The sequence below is a fragment of the Plecotus auritus genome, assembly GCF_963455305.1.
Source record: "Plecotus auritus genome assembly, chromosome: 14".
Classification (NCBI taxonomy): Eukaryota; Metazoa; Chordata; class Mammalia; order Chiroptera; family Vespertilionidae; genus Plecotus; species Plecotus auritus.
This window is the reverse complement of record NC_137780.1, coordinates 535,045-562,392: the sequence shown is the minus strand read 5'-3', so window position 1 is coordinate 562,392 and position 27,348 is coordinate 535,045. Positions and strand designations below refer to the sequence as shown.

General features: G+C 64.5%; 2 protein-coding genes across 2 annotated transcripts; one reads left to right on the top strand and one right to left on the bottom strand.

The window, feature by feature from the left end:
• Window positions 1–901: 901 nt before the first annotated feature.
• On the bottom strand, window positions 902–17,905 carry LMOD1 (leiomodin 1). The gene is made up of 3 exons (XM_080650841.1): window positions 17,443–17,905; window positions 1,983–3,464; window positions 902–1,498 (listed from the first exon to the last, which is right to left on the bottom strand). Exons 1-3 carry the CDS (start codon window positions 17,707–17,709, stop codon window positions 1,472–1,474), a joined length of 1,776 nt encoding a protein of 591 aa, XP_080506967.1. The 5' UTR covers window positions 17,710–17,905; the 3' UTR covers window positions 902–1,471.
• Window positions 17,906–21,087: 3,182 nt separating this feature from the next.
• TIMM17A (translocase of inner mitochondrial membrane 17A) lies at window positions 21,088–26,295 on the top strand. Its single transcript, XM_080650969.1, has 6 exons — window positions 21,088–21,623; window positions 23,446–23,545; window positions 23,640–23,703; window positions 23,875–24,003; window positions 24,691–24,801; window positions 25,879–26,295. The coding sequence occupies exons 1-6, from the start codon at window positions 21,598–21,600 to the stop codon at window positions 25,962–25,964; spliced, it is 516 nt and encodes a 171-aa protein (XP_080507095.1). The 5' UTR covers window positions 21,088–21,597; the 3' UTR covers window positions 25,965–26,295.
• The last annotated feature ends 1,053 nt before the right edge of the window (window positions 26,296–27,348 follow it).

Genomic DNA, 27,348 nt, shown 5'->3' with positions numbered 1-27,348 from the left:
CCTGCGCGGGACCCGCCAGCAGGTGGCGCTGCGCTCCCGCTTCCCGGGCGCCGAGGAGGGTGACGTCACCCGGGCCTGGCGGTGCCCGGAGCTGGAGGAAGCGTCCGCGGTGGACGGTGGTGGAAAGGGCTCCCCGGGGGGCCGGTCTGCGGGGCCTGAGGCTTGGAGGGGGCGCTGCGGCCCTGAGCGAGGGGAGGAGGCGCGGGCTCTGCCTTCCCTGTTCCCCGCGGGGCGATGCTGGCCCCGCCGCCCGCCTCCGGGCGGGACTTGATCTGCAAAGTGCAGGCAGCGCTGGCCTCCACCTCGGAGCTGCCGGCTCCAGCCCCGCCCATGGGCGCACAGGGCCGGCGGCAGAGAAGCAGACGCCCGGGGCTGAGGGACCCCGAGGGCGGAGGGGGGCCTGGGCGGGGCTCTGTGTCGAGGGCTAGCCTGCCCTCCGTCGTGGTCACACCTAGCAGAGACCCTCTGCACCCCAAAGATGGGAACACTGCTCTGCCCGCGGCCATGGAGGCAGGAAAACCCACTAGTGACTCCGACCCAAAGCTGGGGTGCCAGCGCCCCAGGCCGTCCCATGGAGGGAGGCAGGGCAGGGAGTGGGGCTGGCCGGGAGCCCACAGTCGGGGAGAGTCAGGGGGTGAACACGCCTAATACAGCCCGGGCCTGTCCCTCTGCCCGTCCCTGGTGGTGCCTCCAGGCTGCAGCCGTGGGGAGCAGACCCGGAGGCTGGTCCCCGGCCTGGGCAGCCAGCTCGGGCGCTGTCCCCCCCACACTGCACTCTGCAGTGAACTTGTGCTGTGGGGCAGCTGGGGACAGCACGGCTGGGACTCTGGGGTCCAGGGTCCCCAGGGAGCCGGGTGGGCAGGGCCCCGCGCAGCACAGAGGCGGCATCGGCATGCGCAGCTAAAGGCCTGTATATATTATCAAAATCTTACGGAAAGACACAGCGAGTCACAACATAGCGAGCGGGTGTAGGAAAAACGTCTGCTTTGGCATCAAACCTTCAGGTCCGGCTGCCGCCTGTCCCTCCCTCCCTCCCCCGGGCGCTGTCCATCTGTCCAGGCTCTGTCAGCCCAGGCGGGGACGGGGGGGGGGGGGGGGCGGTGGCCATCCTCATCCCCGTCCCTCTCCCTCTCCATCGTCTGCCTTGCCCTGCACGCCAGCCCAGCAGCCTTGCCCAGGGCTCCTCAGAGCTGAATCCTGGCCCTGGAGGGCGGGGCTGGGCCGGGACGCGGTGCCTGTGCACATCCTCCCTGGCTCCCCGCCGCGTGCCGTCTTCTCCGAGACGTGCCGGAAGGACCCTTCCTGTCCAGAAGCGTCAGCCCGTGGAGAGGGAACGTCTGGATGAGAAAGCGTGGCCTGGCCTCAGGACCCCGGGCAGATGGCCTCAGGACCCCGGGCAGACGGGGGACCGCAGCAGGCCAGCCGGGGGCGGGTCTGGGCAGCCCTGGGGGGCGGTGCCCGCAGCCTGGCCCTACTGCAGCAGCTTGGGCACCTCCACCTGTAAGGACAAGGCAGGGCGTTGAGGGAGCCGCCGGCGAGGCTCAGCCGCCTCCGGCCTCTTCCTGGGCCCGGACGTATGGGTGGGCCTGAGGGTGGGCGTCTCCGTGCCCCCGGGACTACCACCGGCTGTCCTTCCTCCTGCTGTCCAGGCCCCACCGACAACGGCTGCTGTCCCCGGGCCGTGGGCCGGACGGTGGGTGCCCCTGCACTGCTCGCACTGACTCCCAGGCGCCTTTGGGACGGACGCGGTCAGGCCGGCCGCTCTGGGAGGGAGCTAAGGGGGGCCGCGCCCTGCGGAGCGGCTGCGCGTTGTGTCTCTTCTAGGAGGAGGGGAAGCTGGAGGGGGAGGCCAGAGGAGCCCCTAAAGGAAGGACAGTCCCCCTGAGGGACAGCGGTTCCCTCCCCCCCCCGGGGCAGGCAAGGCCCACCGGCTGGCCTGGGTGTCTGTGCTGCCGCCCTGCGGGCCCCCTCCCCGCACTCACCTTCTTGAGCTGCTTGAGGTTGCTGGAGCGGATGGCGGCCAGCAGCTGGTCGCGCGAGTTCTTCTCCTGGGCGGGGAGAGCCCTGTCCCCCATCTTCCTCTGGGTGGCGGGCGAGAGCGAGTTCCTCAGGTTCTCCACCATGAGGGGCGGGGCCAGGGGCGGGGCCAGGGGCGGCGGCGGGGGCGGCGGGGCGGCCGGAGCCCCCCCTCCCTTGGGCGAGTTCTTGGGCGAGGCCTTTGGAGACGGCTGGGGGGAGGGGCCGGGGGAGCCCTTGGCGGGCGCCCCGACCTTGACCTTGGGCACCTCCAGCAGCCCCTTCTTCTCCCCGGCGGCGGCGCCGGCGGCGGCGGCCGCCGCCTCCTGCGCCCGCCGCTGCTCCTGCAGCCGCCGCTGCCGCTGGCGGTCCATGTTGCGGCTGAGCAGGTGGGTGACGGTCATGCGGGGCCCGGCCAGCTCGAAGTGGTAGCCCAGCTTGAGCAGCGTGGTGTTGTCCTTGAGCAGCGCGGCCACCTCCATCTCCGTCTTGCCCCCGCAGATGTGGCGCTGGTTGTGGAAGCGCAGCTCGGTGAGCGTGCTGTTCTGCAGCAGCGCCCGGAAGATGGCCAGGATGCCCTTGCCCGTGATGTGGTTGGAGTCCAGGTTGAGGCTGGTGATGGTCTTGTTGGCCTTGAGCATGATGGCGATGGCGAAGGCCACGTGGTCGTCGGCCCGCGTGTTGGCCAGGGCGAACACCCTCACCACCGTGTTGAACTCCAGGGCCTCGGCGAAGCGCACCAGGATCTCGGGCGTGATGCAGTCCGAGTTGTTGACGTTCACCTCCGTCATGCTGGGGTCGTTGCTCCTCACGCGCTCCAGGGGCTCGTCGAAGATGCTGGGGGCCGCCTCCTCCTCTTCCTTCTCCTCCTGCGTGGGGGCCGGGCCCTCCCCGGGGGGCTTGGCGGGGCCCCCCGGGGCCAGCTTCTCGGCGGCCGCTGCCTCACTCTGCCTCTCCTCGGCGGGCGCCCTGAGGCTGGGGGTTGCCTCCAGGGTCACCTCCTCCTTCTCTTTCCTCGTGGCTGGGCCCGCACTCGCTCGGCTCGCCTGGCCCTCCTTCCCCGCGGCCTCCGGACGCTCTCCCCGTCCTTGTCCCTTCCCGTCCTCGGGCTTCTCATCCTGGTCTCTGCTCAGGCCAGTGCTCCTGGCGCCCCCTCTCGGCTCCTCCTCCTTCCGGGGGGCCTGGCCGTCCCCCCGCCCACTGCCCCCTGCCTCAGTCTTGTCCACGGCGGCCCTGACCCGGCCCCGGTCGATGCCCCGGATGAGCTTCTCCTCCCTGGCCTGCGGGGCGTCATCCTTGTCCCGAGAGAAGGCCTTCTTCAGGACCCCCCGCCGGGGCGCCCGCCCCGCGTCCGAGTCCTGCCTGGGGCCCAGGGCCTTCTTGCCGGCATCGCGGCCCCTCTCCCCGCCGTTCTTGGCATCTGCCTTGGTCTCCGCTTGCTTGCTTTCCTAAGAATTCAGAGAAGGAAATAAACATGAGGTGCTGGCTCCCGGCGGGGGGGGGGGGGGATGGCGTCGGGACGCGGGTGGGGACGCTGTGACCACTGGGGACCCAGAGGGCCGGGCTCAGGCCCCGAACCCGAGGGCTGAGACCCCGGGGACACCGGCGGCAGGCCCTCCCCGGGGCCCTTTCCTGTCCGAGACGGGCCTGTGTCCAGGTGGGGCCCCAATAGCCATGTTGGGACCGGGCCAAAGGGGGACAGGGATGGGGTAGGGGGAAGGAGAAGGACTCCAGCACCCACCCCCCGGCCGGATGGGGCGGGCGGAGCGCTGGCCTGTGGAACAGCCTGTATTCACAGCGTGGAATCTGTGTTCATCGAGGTTCTTGGCATTACTTGGATTTATTTTTTTATTTTTATTTTTTTTGCAATTTCATGAAAATATCTGTCATCCTGGTCACTAGCTTTCGCACACCGCCCCCCACCCTCACCCCCCACCCCCGCATCCTGGGCCGCAGGCCAGGGCCTCACCTGCCTGCCGGGGTCCTGGCCCCGCCTCCAGGGAGGTCACCTCCAGGGAGGTCAGCAGGTCTCAGACATGGGGCGCTACAGCCAATACCTGTTCAACGCGGGGAGACCAGGCGGGGGGGCAGCGGGGAGACACCGAGGCAGGCTGCTGACATCTCTCCAATCCGGGGCATTTACGCCTGCTGCTGCCGCCACCCCCTCACGGAAGTACGAGCGACCACACACCGTGCCTGTGTGCGTGCTCTCTGATAATCCCCGATGCCCCCCCCGCCCCCCACCCTTTTGGTAGAAAGTTTGCCGAGGACCAGACCTGTCTGAGGAGCCCTGGGACCTGCCGGGCCAGCTCACCTCGGGGATGTAGGACCCTGTGACCCCGCTGTGACCACACAGACCCTCAGGAGAGGACGGGGCACATCCCGCACCTCCCAGGCCACTTTGGGGAGCACTGACCCCCCTACGTTGAGAGCAGATGTGAGGTCTGTCCTCAGAGCCGCTGGGACCTCAGGGGCTGCTGTGCTGTCCTCCACGAGGTGTGAGAGGAAGGACGAGGGCCTGGTTGACAGAAAGGCTTTCTGTCCTTCAGGGGGGGTGAGGGATGGGGGACGGGGATGGGGTGGGGGGAAGGAGAAGGACTCCAGCACCCACCCCCCCCGCCGGATGGGGCGGACGGAGCGCTGGCCTGTGGAACAGCCTGTACCTGCAGCCCAAACACATACCAGTGGGGACCAGCGGTTTATTTAGCGGCGAGTCCTTGGCTCCATCCCCGAATCACAACCCAGGGAGGGAGGCCCAGGGCACGGGCCTGGTGAGACAGGCCCTTGGAACGCACCGTCCCTCCTGCCCGTCCCCTCCTGCCCGTGGGCGGGCGGCTGAAGGGACTTGCCGGCCCTGGTGCCCGTCGGGGGAGGAGAGCCCCCCCGACTCTCACTCTGGCTCCGGGCACGGCTGAGACCTGAGGCCACCCTTTCAGGGAGCGGGAGCAGCGACCTGGGACCCGGCCACCCCTCGATTAGGAGGAAGGAAGGGAGGAGAGAGGAGACGCACACGAGGAACCGACGGGTTGCCTTCCGGGCCAGAACACACCTGCCCGGCGACCCCCTCCCCACCCCACCCCATTCCGGGGGTTCATCCAGGGCCGCCCGCAGGAGCTGGAGAGGCAGCTGCCCTCCGTGTCGTGCGCCCACCAGGCCTCCCTCAGAGGAAACGGGGGTCCTTAGAGATGAACACGTGACCAGTTTCACCCACAAGTCCAGGAAAGGGCTCCAGACCTGCCTCACTCCCAGAGCCGAGTCAGTGGGGCCTTCCCTGACCTCTGACCTTCTCTGACCCTCCCCAGCCTCCCTCTGGGGCCGGGGGAGGGGGGTGGTGCCCCGCTGCCCACAGCACCCCAGCACCAGCCTCCTCCTCGCCCAGGGCTCCCCTGGGTGCCCCCGACCCTGGGGGGCCTGCGCGTGGCTGTTGTTGGGGCGCTGTGCCAGCCCTTTAAGAAGAACCGAATGAAAACAGGCTGATTAATCACCAACAGCCAGGAATGGGCTGGGGCTGCCCCGCGAGCGCGTGGCCTTAAAAGGAGAAGGAGCCTTCTGCCCCCGGGGGGGGGGGGGGGGCTGGGCTTCTGGGAGCTCCTCTGAGAGGGAGCCGGGCCAGCGGCTCTGCTCCCAGAACTGGGGTGCACCTGGTGGCCCCCAAGGTCATTCTCTGCCTGTGCCTGCTCTAGGCTTGCTGGCTAGTCAGCCTGTGGGAGGAAGGGCTTCGGTTAGAAATAACAGGCCTCGGTCCGGGGAAGGGGGGAGCTGTAGAGGGGGACACGCTGTAGAGGGGGACGGGCGGAAGGGCGTGGGGGACAGCGCCTGAGAACCCTGACCACCTGTGGCGGCGGGGGACCTATCCTCCCGTCTCCTCCAGGCCCCACGGCCACGTGGCGTGGCTCCGGGCGCGAGGAACCCACGGGTTGCCTTCCGGGCCAGAACACACCTGCGGCTGCCCACGTGCAGTGATGGATAGAGCAGCGCCCCTGCCTGGGCCTCCTGGCCACGCCCTCTGCCCTCTCAATGGGCGGGCGGGTGGGGCAGTGCCCAGCTCCCTGCACCTCAGGGCTCGGCCAGCGGGCCTGTGACTCATCGGGGAGCGTTCGGCGAAGCCCCATTTTTGGAGAAACTGGGAAATCTCTGCAGAAACAAACAAACCACTTCAGCTCTGCCCTGGGACATGCCCGCTCCCTGCCCTTCGCTGCCCAGCCTGTGAGGAGCCCCCGAAAGGTGGCTGCTGGCCCCGGGCTGTCCACGCGTCAGGCTCGCGGTCCTGGTCTCCAAAGGGGTGGTCCTTCTTTGTTTTTTTTTATTGATATTTTTTTTACAGAGAGGAAGGGAGAGGGATAGAGAGCTAGAAACATCGATGAGAGAGAAACATCCATCAGCTGCCTCCTGCACACCTCCCACTGGGGATGTGCCCGCAACCAAGGTACATGCCCTTGACCGGAATTGAACCCGGGACCCTTCAGTCCGCAGGCCGACGCTCTATCCACTGAGCCACACCGGTTTCGGTGGGGTGGTCCTTCTTGAACAAGGGCCCCACACGTCGTCGTCGTCAGTCAGACACGTCTGTGGCCGCCCTGGGCCTGACAGCAGAGCTGGGCGGAGGGGCTGGTTTACTGCACGCGCCTGCTGGGAATGGCACCTCCACCGGCCCCCTGCCCCAGCCCCCCAGCCTCGCTGCCCCCGATCGTCCTCCCTCCCTCCTTGCCTGGCGGGGTGCAGTGGGTGCTGCTGGGGTCCCTGGAGGTTCCTGCGGGTGCCAGGAGCTCTGCCCCGCTCGCCCCCCTCCCCCGTGCAGTGGCATGAGGATGTGCAGGGCAGAGGGGCAGGTCACCTGCACTGGGAGCAGGAGGTTCCGACTGCAGGCCCAGGGCCAGCGAGCTCGGGTCAGACGGGAATCACTGGGCAGAGATGGGGGCAGCGGGGGCGGGGGTGCGGCGAGGGTGTGAGGATCCTGGCCGCTGCCTGGGGAGGGGGTGGAGGCCGAGAGGCTGGAGGGAAAGAGGCTGCTGGAAGCTTCCCCGCAGTCCAGGCCGGAGGTGATGGGTCACGATGGGAGGCCCCCGCCCCCCTCCCCCCCAGGCTGTGCCTCTGTGAGCCGGCACGCAGGTGACACCCCTTTATTCTCCTTGGGAGGGAAACGCCGCTTTGCCTCGTGGCTGGCACGATGTGGGCTTGGTCCGGGCCTCCCGCGTGTCGGGGCGGGGCCTCTGGGAGCGGGAGACGGGCCGATCGCCCTGCCCTTCCCGGCTCCTCCCTGTCCCTCCTCAAGTGGAACACCCCGTTCCCCCAGCCGGAGGGACCAGGCACGTGCGTTCCTCCGCGGTCCGGGCAGGCGACACCTCCCAGGGTCACGGGGCGGGGAGGGGGTCAGCCCGGCGGGCGTGGCAGCGATCCGCATCAGGACCTCGATCCCGGGCCCCGCGGGGCTGCCTGTGCGAGACACGGTCTCCTCACCTCCAGGCCCGGCCCCTGCGCCCGCCCTGGTCTCGCAGGGGGACCCTGTGTGCGGGCTGTTCACCGTCCGCTCGGCTCGGCTGGCTCCCTCCCCGGGGACGGGCGCCAGAGGCCACAGCGAGGAGCCTGGCTCTGCGGCCCGTTGGGGCCTTGGGGACGTGTTTACTGGGAAACATGTAAATGCCCAAATATAGGCAAATGGCTCGGCCCCGCCGCACCACGGCTCTGACAACACCCACCGGCAACCAGGCATAGGAGGCATTTTTAGGGACATGGGAAAATGCGGTTTTTCAAAAGCAAGAACCGAACGTGATGGGGCGGCTGTCCGTGGTCCCCAGGACGCGGGGCGGACGCGGACCGCACTCGGCGCCGATGGCTTCAGCGAATGCTCCGTCGGGAGGAGCCCTAGCACCTGGGGGGTCGCCCCGTGCCCTGCGCACCTCGGGCACTGTGCCTTTAAGGCCAGGATGCTGGGCCTTGACCCCTGGCGCGCGGGGGGCGGGGGGGTGTCTCACGGGCTCTGGGGACTTTGAACGCAGTAGGGCAGGGACAGGCGGGCCAGCTTGGCGGGGAGGACGAGGTGCCCATCCCGGCCCCGGCTGTGAGCCCCCTCCCCATCGTGGGGCCAGCCCTCAGGCACGCGCTCCTAAGGACCTGCCTCCCCGCGCATCCAGGCGGCCTGCTGTTGGCATGGGAGGGGGTGGGGGGGGATTGGGAAGGTCAGGTGACCTTGGGGCCAGCGCTGTGGCAGAACCTGGCTGAGAGAGCTGGGTCTTGGGCTCTGCCTGCCTTTGCGCCCACCTTCCGGCTCCTGGGCACGTCTGCCTGCACCAGGCGTGCCCGACCAGGGCGCCCGCCTCCTCACACCCGCCCCTGAGGGCTCTGGATCTGGAGGCAAAGGGCCGAGCCGCCCAGCATTGAGGGACGGATCCGAGGGTGGGAACTGGCGGCCTCGGCCAAGGATGAACGTCCTCGCTGGGGTGGGCCCGTGGCCCGGGGATCGCAGGCGAACGGGGTGAGTCAGCCTGGAAATGTCAGGTCCCCGGAGAGGGGGCAGCGCAGAGCAGGAGGAGGAGGGAAAATGCGACCAGTCACACAGGAGGCCTGGAGGGCCTCTGTCCAGCACCAACGGCACAGCTCGGAGGAGCTCAGGACCAGGGCCAGCTCTCCCTCCGGGTGAGGACCGGGACACAGAGTCGTCGTCCTCCGGCTCAGGAGAGAGCGATGGAGGACGGGTAACTAGGTTCTCCTCGTAGGACAGGCATGGCGCCCGCAGCCTGCGTGTCCCGCGCTCATTCCCGACATTACCGAGCCGGGCGCCGAGGGAGAGCCAGGCCTGCCCTCAGCGCCTGCAGGGAGCACAGACGGAGCCGGACCCGCGCTGAGCTGAGTGTGCGTGCGAGGCGCGAGGCCCCGGCCGGTGGCTCAGTGGTTGGAGCATCGTCCTGTGCACCAGAAAGGCTGTGGGTGCCATTCCTGGTCAGGGCGCCTGCCTTGCCCTCGCGTGTGGGTCAGGGCAGCTGATGGATGTTGCTCACATTGATGTTTCTCTCCCTTCGTCTCTTTCAAAATCAGTAAACACACCCTCAGGTGAGGATTGAAAACGAAGCAAGAGAAGGGCCCGTGGTGGAGCGGGTCACCCAGACGGGAGGGCGGGTGCGGGGCACAGGGAAACCCTTGGCGGGAGAGACGGACGGACGGACCGCTGGGGGGGCGTGGCCTCCTTCTGGAGGACAGAGCTGGAACAGAGAGGAGGACAGGAGGGCGGAGCCAAGCCAGATCCCAGGGGGACAGTCACCATGAGCGTCCAGGATGGGGGGGCGGGCGGGCGGGAGCAGGAGGCCCGCGTGGAGGCCAGGAGCCTGTGAGGGGGCAGGGCCCGCGTGGAGGGACCAGACGAGGACCTGGACGGCGTTCGCACCTGAGCTCAGGTTCCTCAGTGAAACAGGACACGAGGCCGTCGGCGAGGTGAAAGCAGAGATGGGGGGGAGGTAGCGGGGGTCAGAGAAGGGCTCCTTTTGAGATAGACGGGCACCTGGGGAGGCTGCGGGCGGCCTGGCTTCAACGCCCAGGGTTCCTCTGTCCAGGTGGGACCTGAAGCTCGGAAGGGAGTCGGGGTCCATGTGCCGCAAGCTGGGGCTTCTCCAGGCGGGGGGTGGGGGGGGGAGTTGAGGAAAGGGGGTCTAAGCAGGAGAACTGAGGCTGAGGCTGAGGCTGAGCAAGTGAGACACGAGCTAAACAGGAAAGTAGGCCCTACCAGGGGTGGGTAAACTTTTTGACTCGAGGGCCACCATGGGTTCTTAAACTGGACCGGAGGGCCGGAACAAAAGCATGGATGGAGTGTTTGTGTGAACTAATATAAATTCAAAGTAAAGGAGCGGAGGGGAGAGCAAGAGAACCGGATAGAACAGCCGGATCCAGCCCGCGGGCCGTAGTTTGCCCACAGCTGCCCTAGCCGGGTTGGCTCAGTGGATGGAGCATCGGCCTGCGGACTGAAAGGTCCCAGGTTCGATTCCGGTCAAGGGCATGTACCTGGGTTGCGGGCACATCCCCAGTAGGGGGCGTGCAGGAGGCAGCCGATTGATGTTTCTCTCTCATCGATGTTTCTAACTCTCTATCCCTCTCCCTTCCTCTCTGTAAAAAATCAATAAAATATATTTTTTTAAAAATAAAATAAACAGGAAAGTAGGTCTGTCCTCACGGGAGTGGGAGTGGGTGCGGGCGAGGCTGGGATGGGAGGCAGGGAGCGGACACGCTTTCCCCACCCCCTTTCCATTAAGGTCCAGGCCTGGGCAGAGGGTCTGACCTGGGCTTTATTTAGTCCAGTGTCACCTTTTTAAAATTTTTAAAAATATTTTTTTAAATTAATTTCAGAGAGGAAGGGAGAGGGAGAGAGAGAGAGAAACATCCATGATGATGGGAGAGAATCCTGGATCGGCTGCCTCCTGCACGCCCCCCACTGGGGATGGAGCCCGCAACCCGGGCATGGGCCCTGACCGGGCATCGAACTGTGACCTCCTGGTTCCTAGGTCGATACTCAACCACGGAGCCACCCCAGCCGGGCAAGTGTCACCTCTTTTTTTTTTTTTTTTAAATATATATTTTATTGATTTTTTTTATAGAGAGGAAGAGAGAGGGATAGAGAGTTAGAAACATCGATGAGAGAGACATCTATCAGCTGCCTCCTGCACGCCCCTACTGGGGATGTGCCCGCAACCCAGGTACATGCTCTTGGCCGGAATCGAACCTGGGACCCTTCAGTCCGCAGGCCGACGCTCTATCCACTGAGCCAAACCGGTTAGGGCAAGTGTCACCTCTTAACAGAGGGGTGAGGACAGGGTCGCTCCCGGTCCCCTGAGAGAGGCCGTCCCTGGAAGTGAGGGTGATGGCCCCCAGTTAATTAAAGCTCACTGTCTACAGGTCATGCGTTGACCTTCACACCGATGCACTTGACCCTCCCCAGGTCTCCATGAGGCAGCGTGGCCTCTGTGTGCAGGTGAGAACATTAGAGTCACCACCACTTCCTAGGACCCAGCAATCCACCCCGAGGTCCACGCCCACCAGAAATGACGTCCCAGCGCACCCACCACGTGCGCGCACGCTCCAGCAGAAATGACGTCACAGCGCACCCACCACACACAAGCGCCAGCAGAAATGACGTCACAACGCGCGCGCGCGCTCCAGCAGCGTGGATGGCAATGCCCTCCAACCGGAGCAGAAATGGGTGATAAAGCGTGGCCCGCTCGCCCGGTGAGGCCGCACAGCCCCGAAGCAACAGCTGCTACGGACAGACGGCAGCGTGGGAGGAGCCAGAGGCCAAGGGCACCGCGTGGTCCTGCGTGCAAGACTGACCAGCAGGCGCGGCCGACTGACTGCGGGGCGGAGTCAGCTGGGGGCCCCGGGGGGAGATGGGGGGCCCCAGGGGGAGGAGGCGGGCCCGGGGGAGATGGGGGCCCCGGGGGGAGGAGGGGGGCCCCAGGGGGAGGAAGGGGGCCCCAGCGGGAGGAGGGGGGCTCCGCGGGGAGGAGGGGGGCCCGGGGGGAGGTGGGGGCCCCGCCGGGAGGAGGGGGCCCCGCCGGGAGGAGGGGGCCCTGGTGTGTAACTTCTACGCCAACAAAAGCAGGAAAAAATCCTGCCCTCAGTGCCACACGCGACGCAGACAAGACGCCGGAGAAGCAGGATGGGCAGGGCTGCAGGGGCGCAGCGGGGCGTGGGCGGGCGCCGTGCCCACCGGCTGCGCTCTCCCCACAGCCCTGGGGAGGGACCCCGGGCCCCCCTTCCCCTTCCCCTTGGGGACGGGCGGCCTTGGGGACGGTTCCCGGGGGTTCGGGTGGGGAAGCGCCTCCCTGGGACCTGAGGCTCCCCCCCCCCCGCACCCCCGTGCCTTCCCGGCCTCCGCGGGTTCTGCCGCCTCGCCCGCCCGTGAACGCGGCTGAGCGTGGGCCCCCCGGACAGCCCCGTCCTGCCCTCCCCACGGCCAGCGCCTGCCCAGCCCCCCGGTTCCCAGCCCGGCGCCTGCAGGGCTTCACCCTCACAACCTCCAGGAGGGGCGCCACCCACCCGCGGGTGGGACTCAGCTCAGAGAGGGAGCCGCTGCTCGGCTCACCCGGCGGCACCAGCAGAGCGGGACCGGGTCCGGGTCCAGGCCCAGCTGAGCTCTGAGCACCGTGAGCACCGGCCCAGTCCATCCTGGCCCAGAGCTTCATGGAAGCCTGCCCCCCTCCTTCTGCCTCTGCTTGCTCAGGGTCTTGGGGGGCGGGGGTCCTGCGGGCCCCTCGATGGGGAAGTGAGGGCTGGGGGAGTGGCCAGTGAGGAGCCAGGGCTGAGGGGCAGGGAGGGGACAGAGGGGGGGGCGGGGGCGGGGAGCAGGAGGGGAAGGAGGGGAAGGAGGGGGGGCGGGGAGCAGGAGGGGACGGTGAGGGGGGGGAGCAGAGGCCTCCCTCCCAGCTGTTGGTAAACAGCGCCCTGGAGACGGCCGACCGGGCGTCCAGTGCGCGGGGCCCTGGGGACCGTGAGGCTGAGCCCGCCAAGGAGGCTGTGGAGGAGGAGAGCTCCCTGCGCCCTGGAGCCTGGGGGTGGGGGGGTGGGGGGGGATGACACACCCAGACTTCTCCCGCCTTGGCGCCTCTCCTCTCCCTCCTCATTCCCGCACCCCACCATCTTTTTAACCACATGGGAGGTTTTTAAAAGGGTGACTTTTTGGGGACGGGCAGTGTGGGCAGTGGGCAGGGAGTGACAGGGTGCGGAGCGGCCCCCCTCCCCCTCTCTGCCCCCCACCCCACCCCCCTCCGGGGCTATTCTGGGCGAGTGGCAGTCGGGTTAATCCCCTTAATCGAGGGCTGTGCCGCCCGGTGCCCTGCGGACCCTGCAAAGGGCAGTCTGAGGGTTAGAGCTGCCGTGGGAGGCCCTCCCAGCACCCCGTCCCCGCGGCACCCCGTCCCCGCGGCATCCCGTCCCCGCGGCACCCCATCCCCGCGACACCCCCCATCCCCGCGGCACCCCATCCCTACAGCACCCTCTCCCTGTGGCACCACATCCCTGTGGCACCACATCTCTGTGGCACCCCATCTCTGTGGCACCCCATCCCCGCGGCACCCCATCCCTGTGGCACCCCATTCCCACGGCACCCCATCCCCGTGGCACCCCCATCCCCGTGGCACACCATCCCCGTGGCACCCCATCCCCATGGCACACCATCCCCGTGGCACCCCATCCCCGTGGCACACCCCATCCCCACGACACCCCCCATCCCCGCGGCACCCCCCATCCCCGTGGCACCCCATCCCTGCGGCACCCTCTCCCTGCAGCACCCCATCCCTGCGGCACCCTCTCCCTGCGGCACCACATCCCTGCGGGGATTCGTGGGTGCTGGGCATGACCAGGGCAGGTGGGGGAGGAAGGTCAGGAGGCTGGCCCAGGGGGAGCCCTGAACTCCCCCCCCCCCCCCCCCGTTCACCGTGGGACGCCTAAAGAGCCTCCTCCCAGCCTGCTGACCCAGCCCTGGTGATGGAGGCTCTGGCCCTGGTGATGGAGGCTCTGGCCCTGGTGATGGAGGCTCTGGCCCTGGTGAGGAGGCTCTGGCCCTGGTGATGGAGGCTCTGGCCCTGGTGATGGAGGCTCTGGCCCTGGTGATGGAGGCAGGAGCGGGGAGGAGGCTGAGGGAGGAGGCTGAGGGAGGAGGACACGAGTTGACGAGTTGACGCACTGGGGATCCAGTTCCCGAAACCTGAGCCAGGGGCCGCACACCTGCCTGCTCTGTCCTCCACCTGAGGGAGGGCCAGGCTGGCACAGGTGGGTGAGAGCCGGCCCCTTTAGAGGGAGGGAGGGCGGGTCAGCTCTGCCAAGCCCCGCCCCTCACCGTGACCCCGCTGACCTTCACTCAACAAGCCGAGGTGAGAGAGCAGAGGTGACATCCCTCAGGACAGGTGGGTACCGCGTGGGGCTGGCGCTCACACCCGGGGCTGCCCTCCCCCCTGGAGGAAGGGGGCCTGAGACCCCAGGACAGACAGGAGCCGGCCTGGGGAGCTGGGGGGGGCGGGGGGGGCGGGCCCTCATGACGACGGTCACGCCCCCCACAGTCTAGATCATCCTGAACCTGGGGGCGCCCCCGCCCCCGCCCCCGCCCCAGGAAGACCCAGAGCTGAAGACACAGCTGGGCCTGCCTTCCTCTCATGCTCCCGGCACCAAGTGAGCGAGGGGAACGTCACACAGAAGCTGGGGGAGCCCACCTCCAGCCTCAGTCCCTCGAGTGTGAGCGGGCCCAGGCCCTTTCCCCCACACCCCCAACCCCCTCCACGCCCCCAACCCCCTCCACGCCCCCACTCCCCCTCCACGCCCCCAACCCCCTCCACATCCCCTACTCCCCCTCCACGCCCCAACCCCCTCCACATCCCCTACTCCCCCTCCACGCCCCCAACCCCCTCCAAGCCCCCCACTCCCCCTCCACGCCCCCAACCCCCTCCACATCCCCTACTCCCCCTCCACGCCCCCAACCCCCTCCACGCCCCCAACCCCTTCCACGCCCCCACTCCCCCTCCACACCCCAACCCCCTCCACGCCCCCAACCCCCTCCACGCCCCCACTCCCCCCTCCACACCCCCAACCCCTCCACGCCCCCCACTCCCCCTCCACATCCCCCACTCCCCCTCCACACCCCCACTCCCCCTCCACGCCCCCAACCCCCCTCCACGCCCCCCCACTCCCCTTCCACGCCCCCCACTCCCCCTCCACGCCCCCACTCCCCTTCTACATCCTCCACGCCCCCCACTCCCCCTCCACGCCCCCCACTCCCCCTCCACGCCCCCACTCCCCCTCCACGCCCCCCACTCTCCCTCCACGCCCCCACTCCCCCTCCACGCCCCCCACTCCCCCTCCACGCCCCCCACTCCCCCTCCACGCCCCCCCATTCCCTCACAGTGTTTTGAAGCCGATTCCCTAACCCACCGGTTTTCCAGGAATACTTCCGTGTCCCTGTCTACAAGGTGAGGATCCTTTACTACGTGTATCCACAACAGCATCATCCCACCTTCGAGGAAGTAACCAGATTCCTTCCTGCCCCCCACCCCCCCCCCCCCGATATCCAGGCGGGACACGCTCCCTAACCCACGCCCGGTGTTGCTAGTGTTAACAGTTCGCTCCTAGCCCCGGGGGACGGGCCAGCTTTGCTGCAGCCTCTGCTCCTACAACAGGACCAGACATGCAACAGCTCCTGCCGGGACCCGGGACCCTAGGTGGCTGCCGGGCTCAGGCCGGCCTGGTGTGGCAGAGGAGAGGGACAGTCCTCAGCCAGGCAGGCTGGCTGCTCCCTGGGTGACCTGTGACCTGGTGCCTCAGTTTCCCCACCCGTATACTGGGGATAAACTGCCCATTTTCCCAAGATCTGTGCGGCTCAGACAGAATAGAAGGGGAGGGTGTTTTGATCCACCTCCAGCTCCTTCGTGGAGTCCAGGGCAGGTCAGCGAGAGCTCCTGCCTGCTGCTGTCTATGAAGTCCGTCCTCCCGCCCCCCCAGCAGCCAGCTGGGCGTGCACCGCCCTGGGGGGACCGTGCAGGGGGGTAGGGGGAGGTCTGCTTTTTGCTCGCTCCCCGACTTCTGGGTCTGGCCTCCAGGGACTTGGGAGTTTCGTGGCGGCGGTCACGGACTGCCCACTGCACGCCCGCTCGGAGCCCGCCCCTCGCATCCGGACCCTTAGACCAGTGGTCGGCAAACTCATTGGTCAACAGAGCCAGATATCAACAGCACAACGATGGACATTTCTTCGGAGAGCCACATTTTTTCAACTTAAACGTCTCCTAACACCACTTCTTCAGAATAGACTCTCCCCAGGCCGTGGTATTTTGTGGAAGAGCCGCACTCCAGGGGCCAAAGAGCCGCCTGTGGCTCGCGAGCCGCGGTTTGCCGACCACGGAGTTGGTTGCACGGACAGTGGCGCTGCCCCTCACACCCAGGTGCTCGCCACACACCCGCCGCTCTGCTGACGCTGCTGAAGAAGCCACCTGTAAGTTGGGGTTCACCCCCATTCACCCCGACTTACAGAGGACCCTGCCCAAGGGTCAGGATGCACCCTGAACTCTGACCAGTCCGGGCGGCCCTCACAGGCCCTGGGACGGGTGAGGACAGACATCGCCACGAGGCAAAGTGGCCTGGAGGAGGTGGGGGGTACTGTGGGAGCACACGCATGCGCACTCCCCGGCCGGGACTCCGTGGGCATAAACAAGTCAGGGGAGGGGGGAGCGGGGGTGCTGGGGGGGCGGCCTGCATGGTTCTGGCTGAGGGCAAGGCTGTGAGAATACACCTCCAGAGCAGTCCTCACAGCCCCCGATGGGATTAAGCGTGTGTGTGGCATCGAGGGCACCGAGCGAGGACAGACGGACGGATAGGGAGTGGGGGAGAAAGGGGGGTGGGGCGGCCCTCGGGGCACTTAGAGGTGCCGACGCCTTTGGGGACGTTCCCTTTCTCTGCTTCCTGAGGAGGCCCCACAGCGGGGGGCCCCCCTGCGCCTCTCATTTCCCTGCAAACGGTTTAGAATTTGCTCATCGTGTTCAGAGGCCACGGCCCGGCCCCCAGGACGATGAGCCCCGAGCCTCCTGGCTCGCCTGCCTCCCGACCTCCTAAACCTTCAACGTGGTCCCGGTGGGGGCAGAGCCGGAGCCCAGGCCCTCGGCCTCCCTCTCCTCCTCCCACTCGCCCCTCCTCCTGCTCGCCCACCCCCACGCTGTGGTCAGGCCGCGCCTGTGACCAGAAACACCACCCTCATCTCCTCTGCGAGGAGGACACAGTCGTGGGGATCGGGGGGGCGGGGGGCGGTAAGGGGAGGCCTGTGCCTCGGTCCCCCAGGAGCAGAGCAGGACGAGGATGGAGGGACCGACCGGCCTTTTCTCGCCAGGACTCGCAAGCAAAGGACCAGGTGGGAGGGGGGCAGCCGGTGCGGGTGGGCAGGGGACCGTCCTCGGTGGAGCGAGCGGTTTGTCCCAGGAAAACTCACAAACCAGGGAAGCACCCTCCTGCCCAGCACAGAGCTGACGGGAGGAGGGGCCGCTCCCCCAAGAGGCTCCCTCAGAAAGTGCAGCCCCCCCCCCCCCCCCCCCCGTCCCGTCCCGGGAATGTCACTCAAGCCACACAGACCCCGCCTCCCAGACCTGCTGGCTCCGTGGCTGTGGGGATCCCACCTGCCCAGCCTCCTGGAATGGGCCCCCTCCTGCTGGTGCACCCCCGTCCTTCCTCCCCTCACAGCGGGTGGGGCGCGTGAAGGAGCCCACAGGTGTGGGGGCCATGCTCAGGGCCACCTACAGCGCCCCCCCCCGCCGCAGCCCCTCTGCTGTCCCTCCAGCACATCACACCCCTCCCGACACGGGCACTGGGTGAGTCCCACGCCCGCTCAGGGAGGGTCCTTTTGAAACAGTCAATCCTGGGAGGTGACCGGGGGCCGCCCGCCCTCCGCGGCCCCTCGCCCCGCGGCCCCTCACTCACGTCCACGTCCAGGGACAGCTCCCTCCGGATGAGCTTCTTGGTCGTCTCCTCGCAGAAGCTGAGCATGGCCTCCCGGTCGTAGGCGCCCGTGGCCGGCTTCTCCGTCTGGTTCCGCTGCCGCAGCCCCACGGGCACGCTGCTGTCGGGGTCCGCCCCGTCCAGCTCCTTCTCCAGCTCCTCCATCTCCTCGGGGGACAGCGTGGACAGCAGGCTGTCGATGTCGGGGTCTTCGCTCACCTGCCGGCGGTACTTGGCGACCTTGGACATCTTGGCAACAGGGTGCGGCTCTTGGGGGGGGGCGGTGGCCGTGCTTGGGGGGCCGCTGCGGGCAGGACAGGTGGGTCTGGACGGAGCTGATGGGCGTGGGAGCGACCCCCCCAGCTGCTCGAGGACCAGGCTCCTCTGCCCGCGGGAGGCAGGTGCTGGGCGAGTCCCTAGGAGCGGCAGCCTCGGGCCGGGCTAGTGGACCAGCCGTCTGCCAGCAGCCAATGAGACCCGGCGCCTGCCCGGCCGGGGAGGACAGGCCAATCCCCCAGAGGGAGGAGGGAGGGGGGCAGGGGGCGGGCCCACCTCCCTGTCAGAGGCTGAAACTTGAGGACATTCCAGGGAATCTTGGAGCGCGCGCTGTGTGACCAAATTTAGTGCCGAGCATTTAGCCTTTTAAAGACAAGCCGCCCCGCGATGAGAAAAAGATACAAAAATGCAGAGGCCTTCGGAGCAGGTCTGTGCCAGGCCAGCCCGGCCCGCGGGGTGCAGGGGTTCAAGTGCATGTCTTATTCCTCCCCCCACCCACCCCAGCCGCCCCCAGGCTGCCTGGATGTCCTGTGGTCGGTACCAGGTCCACTGACCCTTCCTCCTGTATTTGGTCCTGGGAAGGGGGGTGCAGGGGGTGCCCAGCCCTTTGCAGCCCCAGGAAACACATTCCATTCAGGATCCTGGAAACCTCCCAGCCCGCCCTCCCGCCCACCCACCGTCCCTGCCGACCCGAGCCTGGGTGCGAGCCTCTCCGAGGCCCCAGCGACGCTGGCCGCTCCTGGAGGGAGAGCCATAAGCCCTCCTGTGCAGCAAACCGAAGCTGGCCGGCTGTTTGGGGGAAGAAAGAGGGGTGCAGGCAGGAGCGTGCTACAGGAAGCACCAGCTCCTGGGAAGGGGGTTCAAACCTCCCTCCCTGCCCCTCGGCTTCTCCCTGCTCCTGCGGCGTCTGTGGGGTTTCCTTAGGGAGCGGGGTGGGGGTGGTGGAGGGGGGGCAGGTGGCCACCACATCCCCGTCCAGAGCACGATTCCCCGCATCTCCGCGTCTTCAGGGAAACATAACCGGGAGGGATCCGGTTGCAACGGGCCTGGCACGCCTCGGAGGGCTCTCTCCACGGTGCATCCCTCACGCTGCCTCGCGCGGCGGCCACAGACATTCAATCTCTTGCCACAGCATCGCCGCCGAGAAGCCCGGGCAGACGCTTCGATCTTTCCTGGCGTCTCGCCACCCGAGCCAGAGGCCGCGGCCACCTGAGCGGTCCTTGCCGAGTCCCCGGGATCGGGCCGGCCGGCCGGGACAAAGCCTGGCCTGCTTCAGGTGGAGGCCGAGCCGGGAGGGTGCTGGCAGGTGGGACTGCAGGCGGCGGTGAGGCGGGCGACGGGAGGCAGCGGGGAAGGAGGCCTGTGAGTGGCCTGGGGCATCATCTCTGTGTGTGCGTCAGCAAGCGTGACCGTCTGAGACCGAGGGATGCTACGCCATCCGTGCGGCCCTGGCCGGTGTGGCTCAGCGGATAGAGCGCCGACCTGCGGACTGAAGAGTCCCGGGTTCGATTCCTGTCCAGGGCACATGCCAGGGTTTCGGGCTCGATCTCCAGTGTGGGGCGTGCAGGGGGCAACTGATCAATGGTTTTTTCTTTCATCATGGATGTTTCTCTCTCTCTCTCTCTCCCTCTTCCTCTCTCTCTCTGAAATCAATGAAAGTATATTTAGAAATAACTTTAAAAGAATGACAATGTTGTGCCCCTGAAATGTAGATAACCTCATACACCAGTTTTACCACCACAATAACAATCCAAAGCGCCGACTGACCAGTGTCGGGTCCTGGCTTTGCTATTGACCGGCCACACAACTCTAGGCCGGCCACCTTCTTCTCCGAGACTTGCTTCACCGTCTGTGAAGGCGGGGGGGTGAGGGGGAGCGGGTGCAGGAAAGCAGAGAAGGCCACGGACTCTGGAGTCGAATGACCTGGGCTCAGGTCTGAGGTGTGGGACCTCGAGCGCCTTCTCACGCCTCTCTGAGCCCGAGGCATGGGCCGTGAGCGTGTTCCAAGTAGCTGCCTGGAGGAAGGGGTGTGCGGTCACTGAATGTAGGAAATGGGGTAACACGTGCTAAGGAAGAGGGCAGAAGAGAGGAGAGATCCCCCCCCCGCCCCCCACGGTCTATACCTCCTGCCCAGCAAACAGCCCCAGCCAGACTGGAGCCCCAAACCCTAGAGCTGCCTGTGGGTGAGCCTTACTTGTCCATGACAATCGGGGTTTTCTTTGTGTGTGTTTTTAAAGGTACTTTTTTTTTTTTTTTTATCCTCACCTGAGGATATTTTCCCATTGATATTTAGGGAGAGTGGAAGAGAGAGGGAAAGACAGAGAAGAGATTCCAACCCAGGTACATGCCCTGGACCGGAATCGAACCCGGGACCCTTTCAGTCCTCCGGCAGACGCTCTATCCACTGAGCCACACCGGCTGGGGCGACCGGGGTTTTTCCTGAGTGGTGGGCGGGGGGGGGTGGGGACGGGTAGCACATCCCTGAAGGCGACACTGGGGGTGACGCTGATGGAGGCAATGCCTCTTGCATTAAATCGATGATGGAGACACGAAGTGCTGCCACTGTAGCTCCTCTTCCCTGAGATTTTTTTAAAAATATATTTTATTGATTTTTTACAGAGAGGAAGAGAGAGGAATACAGAGTTAGAAACATCGATCAGCTGCCTCCTGCACACCTCCCACTGGGGATGTGCCCGCAACCAAGGTACATGCCCTTGACCGGAATCGAACCCGGGACCCTTCAGTCTGCAGGCCGACGCTCTATCCACTGAGCCAAACCGGTCAGGACCCCACGATTTTCTTTTTTTTTTTTTTTTTTAATTTTTTTGTTTTTATTGATTTTTAGAGAGGAAGGGAGAGGGAGAGAGAGAGATAGAAACATCAATGATGAGAGAGAATCGATTGGCTGCCTCCTGCATGCCCCCACTAGGGATCAAGCCTGCAACCCGGGCACGTGCCCTTGACCGGAATGGAACCTGGGACCCCCCCAGTCCGCAGGCCGACGCCCTATCCATTGAGCCACACCGGCCAGGGCCCCCACAATTTTCTTACACTTCCTGTCCTCTAGCTCCCTGGGTGCAGGCGGACCGAGCAGAGCACACAGGACATACAGAACGCGTGCTAATGGACCACGCGTGTCATGGGCGAGGCTTCCGGTCCACAGGACCCTATCCACAGTGAAGTTTTGGGGGGATCCTAAGTTATACTCGGATTTCCGGCTGCGGGAGGGTCGGGGGCGACCCCGCGTTGTCCCAGGTGAACTGCGGCCTGGATGGGCGAGGCCTGTCCACGGTCACTAGGGGGCGCTGGGTCCCCGGCCTGTGGGTCACGTCTTCCGGGGACCCCTGGAGGGAGGCCCAGCAGAGACTGAGGTCACCGTCCCGCCGTCGGGCGGGGGGGGCCCCTCCCGGTCCGCGCGCCTCGCCCGACTGTGCGGGCTCCACTCCAGGCGCCGGGACCCCGAGGGCTGCGTGTCGGCGGCGAGAGCTTCGCGATCCGGTCGAGCTGATCGGGCCGCATTCATTCGCAGCCCGCAGCCAACGTGCTAAGGAAAGGGGGCGTATTGGGGCGTGGGTGCGCCCCAACCTCAGAAGGACGACCCCGCGCTTCTCTCAGGACCCCCGCGCCTCGGGGACTGGAAACCGGAACTCCTTTGGGGCAGGGACCCCCGCCCCGCAGTCACACCCGCCGCCTGGGGGGACCTGGGCGGGGCCAGCTTCACGCTTCCGAGTTCCCATTGGCTGCGTTTCGGAAGCGGCGAGCCAATCCTCACAGGCCTTAACGCCCTCCTTTGGGATTACTTCCGCTTCCGGTTCAGGCTCTGCCCCGCTCTCCCGGCGTCGCTCGCGTGCCCTAGTCAAGATGGAGGAGTACGCGCGAGAACCCTGGTGAGTTGACCGGTGTCCTCGCCTGGCCCTGCCCGTCGCCCGTCGCTCTCCTCGGTCTCCAGTCTCCGAGGTCGACGACGCCGGCCCGGGAAACCGTGGGCGACGCGGGCTGAAAGCGTCCCGTCGGCTCCCCCAACGCGGGCCTCCCGCACGCAGCCCCCGCCCCCGTGACCTTGCGGTGGCCGGGGCGAGGTCCCGGCTTGGGCGTGGTGATGGAGCCTCCGACCTGCTCTCACCCCCGGGCCGCGCCGACCTGGTGTGGGGGGTCACACCTTGTCCCCCACTGCCGGCCGAGGTGACCTCGGGCGCGGCCCTGGTCTCGGGGGTGCCATTCCCGAGGCATTGGTATCGCGATGCGTGCCCGCCGGGCGGGGCGTTTCCCAGGAGTGGGCGACGATTTTACCCACCAGGGACATGCATTCATTCATTTAAGGAGGGAGGGCCCCCCGCTCAGCATTTTGTTAGGTTCAGGGAATAAAAGCATGAAAAGGGCAGGCACACAGGTCATTGCAAAGGGCGTGATCGCCTTTCCAGGTTGCCTGGGTGGAAGGCTTCTGGGGTCCTCCGGGAGAAATCCCCCGGTTGGGGTGAATCACCTGTCAGGGCAGGGATGGGTCACATTCCTGATGATACTGTAACCCCCGACGTTACTTACATTGTACATTGTCTATGGGATTTTGCACAGCCCTCCTCGCACCCCCCCGACTTTTGTTAAATGAACGAATACTGGGTGTACCGGTTAATAACGCGGGTTGACTGTTTACCGGTTAAAAAATTCGGATACCGGTTAATAATACGGATTTTGTAATCCAAGAAAACACGAGAATTTCAAGAGAAAGATCAAAAGTGCTTTGTTCGCCCTAGCTGGTTTGGCTCCGTGGATAGAGCGTCGGCCTGCGGACTGAAGGGTCCCGGGTTCGATTCCGGTCAAGGGCATGTACATTGGTTGTGGGCACATCCCCAGTAGGAGGTGTGCAGGAGGCAGCTGATGGATGTTTCTCTCTCCATGTTTCTAGCTCTCTATCCCTCTCCCTTCCTCTCTGTAAAAAATCAATAAAAAATATATTAAAAAAAAAAGAAATACATTTAAAAAAAAAAAGGTGCTTTGTTCAAAGTAATGTCCATCGCTAGCTATACATTTCCCCCATCTTTCAGGTAATTTGTGGATACTGTCCCAGTAGAACTTTTCTTGTTTTGAGGCAGATCATTCAGAGACCCAATTTTCCACTGCTTCGTATGTTTGTTTGTTTGTTTTTTTTAATATATTTTATTGATATTTTACAGAGAGGAAGGGAGAGGGATAGAGAGCTAGAAACATCGATGAGAGAGAAACATCGATCAGCTGCCTCCTGCACACCTCCCACTGGGGAGGTGCCCGCAACCCAGGTACATGCCCTTGACCGGAATCGAACCCGGGACCCTTCAGTCCGCAGGCCGACGCTCTATCCACTGAGCCACACCGGTTTCGGCTGCTTCGTATGTTTTGAAGGGCTGCTCAGAAAGTGCGTGTGCCGTCGATCGGAACAAGGGGTCATCTGAAGGAGCAATACAACAAAACAGCACACACATCAAATCGCATACATGTCGACATACGTGTGACTCCATCTATTGGAAAAAAAACACACGCATTATTCACCGGCACACCTAGTAAAGTGTTAGCCGGTTCCAGTGCTCCCAGCTCAGGTGACCTGGGGCAGATGGATACAGATGCGAATTGGTCGCAGAGGCCCCTGCTGGGTTCGCAAAGACCGTTTTAAGGTTTGTGAATGAGAATGGGAAGGAAGGTCTCTCCTTTTTCTCCTTTTCTCTTCCCTGCTCCTAGCCCCTGGCGAATTGTGGACGACTGCGGCGGGGCCTTTACCATGGGCACCATAGGCGGCGGTATCTTCCAAGCGGTCAAAGGTTTTCGCAATTCCCCAGTGGTAAGCCGTGTCCCATTTTAATCACCGCCGGAAACCTGGGTTTGCTGCCGTCACTGATGGCCCTTTGCATACACTCGTGTGTGCTTGTCCACAGGGAGTGAGCCACCGGCTGCGAGGGAGTTTGACGGCCGTTAAAACCAGGGCTCCGCAGTTGGGAGGTAAGAAAGCAGGTTTCCCGTCTGTGCCCCGGACTTTTCGGTGTGTGGGGAGGTGAAGCTCCATCCACCGAGCCACCCCGGCTGGGGCTACACGTATTTTTTTTGTGACGACACTTTTAAGTGTGAGATGAAAAAGTAAAACTTGAGTTGTTTTGTTTTGGCGTGAAACAGGTAGCTTTGCGGTGTGGGGAGGTCTGTTTTCCATGATTGACTGCAGCCTGGTTCAGGTGCGAGGGAAGGAGGACCCCTGGAACTCCATCACGAGCGGGGCCTTGACGGGAGCCATCCTGGCCGCCAGAAGTAAGCACTCGCGCGGACACCGCGGACACCGCTGCGGGGAGCCCCTCTGTGCCTTCCTTTACTGACGCCTGGAATGTGTAAAACGGGGCATCGCTTAAGTTGGTACAGCATGAACGTATATGGTGATTTGGGGGGAAGTAAGCGGGTCTGTGAGGAAAGTGTGAGAGGGAGCGTGGAGCCCTGACCCGCACGTTACAGTGGCTAAGAGTGGCTCACGTCCTGTTCCTCCTCCTCGCGTCTCTGGAACTAATCCTGGTTCCTGTCACACGGGGGGGTTCTCGATAAAGCGCACAGAACCATCTTCTGGGTCTTTGGGACAGAGAGTGACCCAGAGTCCCTTTGGGCTTCTAGTTCAGGCCAGCAGTCGGCACACTGTGTGTAGAGTCGGGAAGTAAACGTTTTAGGCTTTGTGGCTCGGGGGGGGGGGGGGGTCTTTGCCACAACTGTGCAGCTCAGCCATCACCTCGTGAAAGCAGCCCACACCACACAAATGGGTGAGCACAGCCGCCCCAATGAAACGTCGACACGAACGGGCAGGGAGCTGGGTGGGGCCTGTTGGCCCCTGGTCTCCGCAGTGAGCGAGGGCTTGGGGAGGGGGTGGGGTGCAGCCCGTGAACTGCTCTGTCCCTCGCTGCGTCTGCAGTAAGCCAGATCTCTGTTAACGTGGTCTCTTGTCCATGTTCCCAGACGGACCGGTGGCCATGGTGGGGTCAGCCGCGATGGGCGGCATCCTTCTGGCTTTAATCGAAGGAGCTGGCATCTTGTTGACGAGGTTTGCCTCCGCCCAGTTCCCCAATGGTGAGTCTCTTCTGCTTCATCCGTCACTCAGACATTGGGAATGGTTTCCTGGCGTTTAAAGAAAACGCGTTTTGCCGGCTGACGTGGTCGTGTGGGCCTGTTTCATGTGTTGGTGTGCTGTGGGTCAGAGGGTTATGATAGGCGCTGGCTCAGTGAGCGTCCAACACAGTCGCCAAAATGCTGCGGTCAAATAAGTCGCTGACCTTCCTGGTAGCCCCCGGGTTTCATCGGTGCTCACGTGCTCCTGCTAAGAAATTGCTGGTCTTGTTAGAGGGGCTTGAACATGTATGACAAGAGTGGTCGTCCGTCCACCCCGTCCCCGTGGGGTGTGCCAGGCCCTGTCCGAGGTGCTGGCGGTACCGTGTGAACGAGGACGTGCGTCCGGTGGGACGGCGACCAGCACATTCACAGCTACACGGCCGTTTGCTTGTGCCCCTGGCTGTGAAGAGTGGTGGGAAGTGACTCCTGTCCGGGAGGCCCCTTGGGGTCTCAGGGAAAGGATTTCTGTGGCTGATGCTTCCTGTTTTCCGACGCATCGGGGAAAGTTAAATTGTGTCAGGGAATATGTGCTTAGCTGTGAGCGTGAGCCCTGCCTTGTAGCCGTGGACAACTGGATGGTCTATGTGGGATGTTGCGTGTGTTCCAGGACGCAGTAAACTCTGACCTGCCTCTCGGGGGCCGTGTGCAAAACGGGGGTACATGGTGGTTGGAACTTACTTGGGAGCTGGACGAGATTCCGCAGAGACTTAGGAGTGGATCGTAGCTCCCCGTTTGATTTGTTTTCCCGAGGCGCTCGCGAGCGATTCCGTGTGCAGCCGTTACTTTGGGGTTCGCACGGTGATGCCGGCCACTTGCTGGCTGGCTTTCACACTCAGAACTGTTCCTCTGGAGCGCGAGGGAGGCCCACCTCACGCCAGATTCGCAGGCGCGCGTGGGCGTTGGCAGGTTTCCCGAGAGCTCGGGTTGCAGCGCTGACGCTCACACGTTTCAGGGCGTGGTCGGTTTTACTTCCTGGGGGCTTGTTCTTAACTGTGTGACGTTCACGGGGTTTGTAACATTCTCTTCTCTGAACTGCAGGGCCTCAGTTTGCGGACGACCCCTCCCAGCTGCCTGCGGCCCCGCTGCCGTCCTCGCCGTTTGGAGACTATCGGCAGTACCAGTGACTTCTCTGCGAGGGCGCGGGGTCAGGAACGGCCCTAGGACATCAGTGCCGGCGGTTTCCAGACCGTAGGTGGGACAGCTGCGGCCACAGAGGCCATGAAGAGACATTAGCGTTTTTTTCTATTTAAAGGAACATGGGGTGGGGGTGTTAAAAGATAATCCACTTATTTATTCGCCCTGGGGTGCGTTCACGATCAAAGTCGGTGTCTGATATCTTTAAGAAGACGCAGGACCACAGGGCACACAGCGGTGAGCTGGCCACCGTCTCTGCGGGGACTCCTGCCTGGCTTGCGTTCTCTTAGTCCAACAATAAAACTCCTGAGCTTGCTCCTCCTTCGACGAGTTGTAGACCCTGCCTCTCACCCTCGAACACGCCCGTGACGCCGAGCCTGCTGAAGGTCGCGGCGTTTGTGGTCGGCGGTCTCCCTGGAGTGAGTGGTGGGTGAGGAGAACGTGCAGTCCGCCTGGGTCCTCCCGCAGGAGATCCTCCTGGATGAAGGCCAAGGCCAGCACTCCCCTGTACGGGGAAGGAGTCAGCTCCTCAAACTGTCTGTGAGGCTGCTGAAACCTCCCGCAGCCAGCTTCCTCCCTGCACCGGGAGCAGGTGTCCTGGCGTCTGGTCGTTCTGTTTCCCGGGAAGAACCACCACGCTTTCCCACAGCGGCTGTGCCGTCCTTGTTCCCACCAGCTACGCAGGGGGTTCCAGTTTTCACATTCTTTTTTTTTTTTTTTAAATATGTTTTATTGATTTGTTACAGAGAGGAAGGGAGAGGGATAGAGAGTTAGAAACATCGATGAGAGAGAAACACCGATCAGCTGCCTCCTGCACACCTCCCACTGGGGATGTGTCCGCAACAAGGTACACGCCCTTGACCGGAATCGAACCCGGGACCCTTCAGTCCGCAGGCTGACACTCTATCCACTGAGCCACACCGGTCAGGGCCAGTTTCCACATTGTTGCCAGCACTTCCTCTCCTCCTTCAGAAGTGCAGCCAGCCCGGAAGGGCCGAGGTGCAGTCTCTTGCTTTTGGTTTGCATTCTGACGGCCATTGATGCTGTGCTTGCTGGTGTTTGCATGTCTGTGCAGATGTTCTTGTCCACCTGCAGCTCTTCACGGTCAGCGGCCGGTGCATAGGAGAGCAGTTTGGAGACAAGGGCGGGAACTGCAGAGAGCCTGGTTAAGGTCTAAACCCCTAAAGGCTATCGAGGTTCAGAAAGTAGGTTCCCTATGAATTGATCCTGGTGGGTTGTGTGTGTGTGTGTGGGGGGGGGATGCGCACGTTTTTGCCATGTTATTGGTTAGCTGCGTCTTCAGCTCTGTATCTGAGGCGATCCTTGGGCACAAGTGAATTTTCTGGGCTTGGGGGTGGGGTGGGAGAAAAGCCT

What these genes read in the sequence shown, in the direction of transcription:
- LMOD1 (XM_080650841.1), bottom strand. Translation starts at nt 17,709, where the DNA reads ATGTCCAAGGTCGCCAAGTACCGCCGGCAGGTGAGCGAAGACCCCGAC. An exon ending in AGCTGTCCCTGGACGTGGAC is followed by an intron (nt 3,465 to 17,442) that starts GTGAGTGAGGGG and finishes CTGAATTCTTAG; the next exon opens with GAAAGCAAGCAAGCGGAGAC. An exon ending in ACCTCAAGCAGCTCAAGAAG is followed by an intron (nt 1,499 to 1,982) that starts GTGAGTGCGGGG and finishes TTGTCCTTACAG; the next exon opens with GTGGAGGTGCCCAAGCTGCT.
- TIMM17A (XM_080650969.1), top strand. Translation starts at nt 21,598, where the DNA reads ATGGAGGAGTACGCGCGAGAACCCTG. An exon ending in GAGTACGCGCGAGAACCCTG is followed by an intron (nt 21,624 to 23,445) that starts GTGAGTTGACCG and finishes CCCTGCTCCTAG; the next exon opens with CCCCTGGCGAATTGTGGACG. An exon ending in GTTTTCGCAATTCCCCAGTG is followed by an intron (nt 23,546 to 23,639) that starts GTAAGCCGTGTC and finishes GCTTGTCCACAG; the next exon opens with GGAGTGAGCCACCGGCTGCG.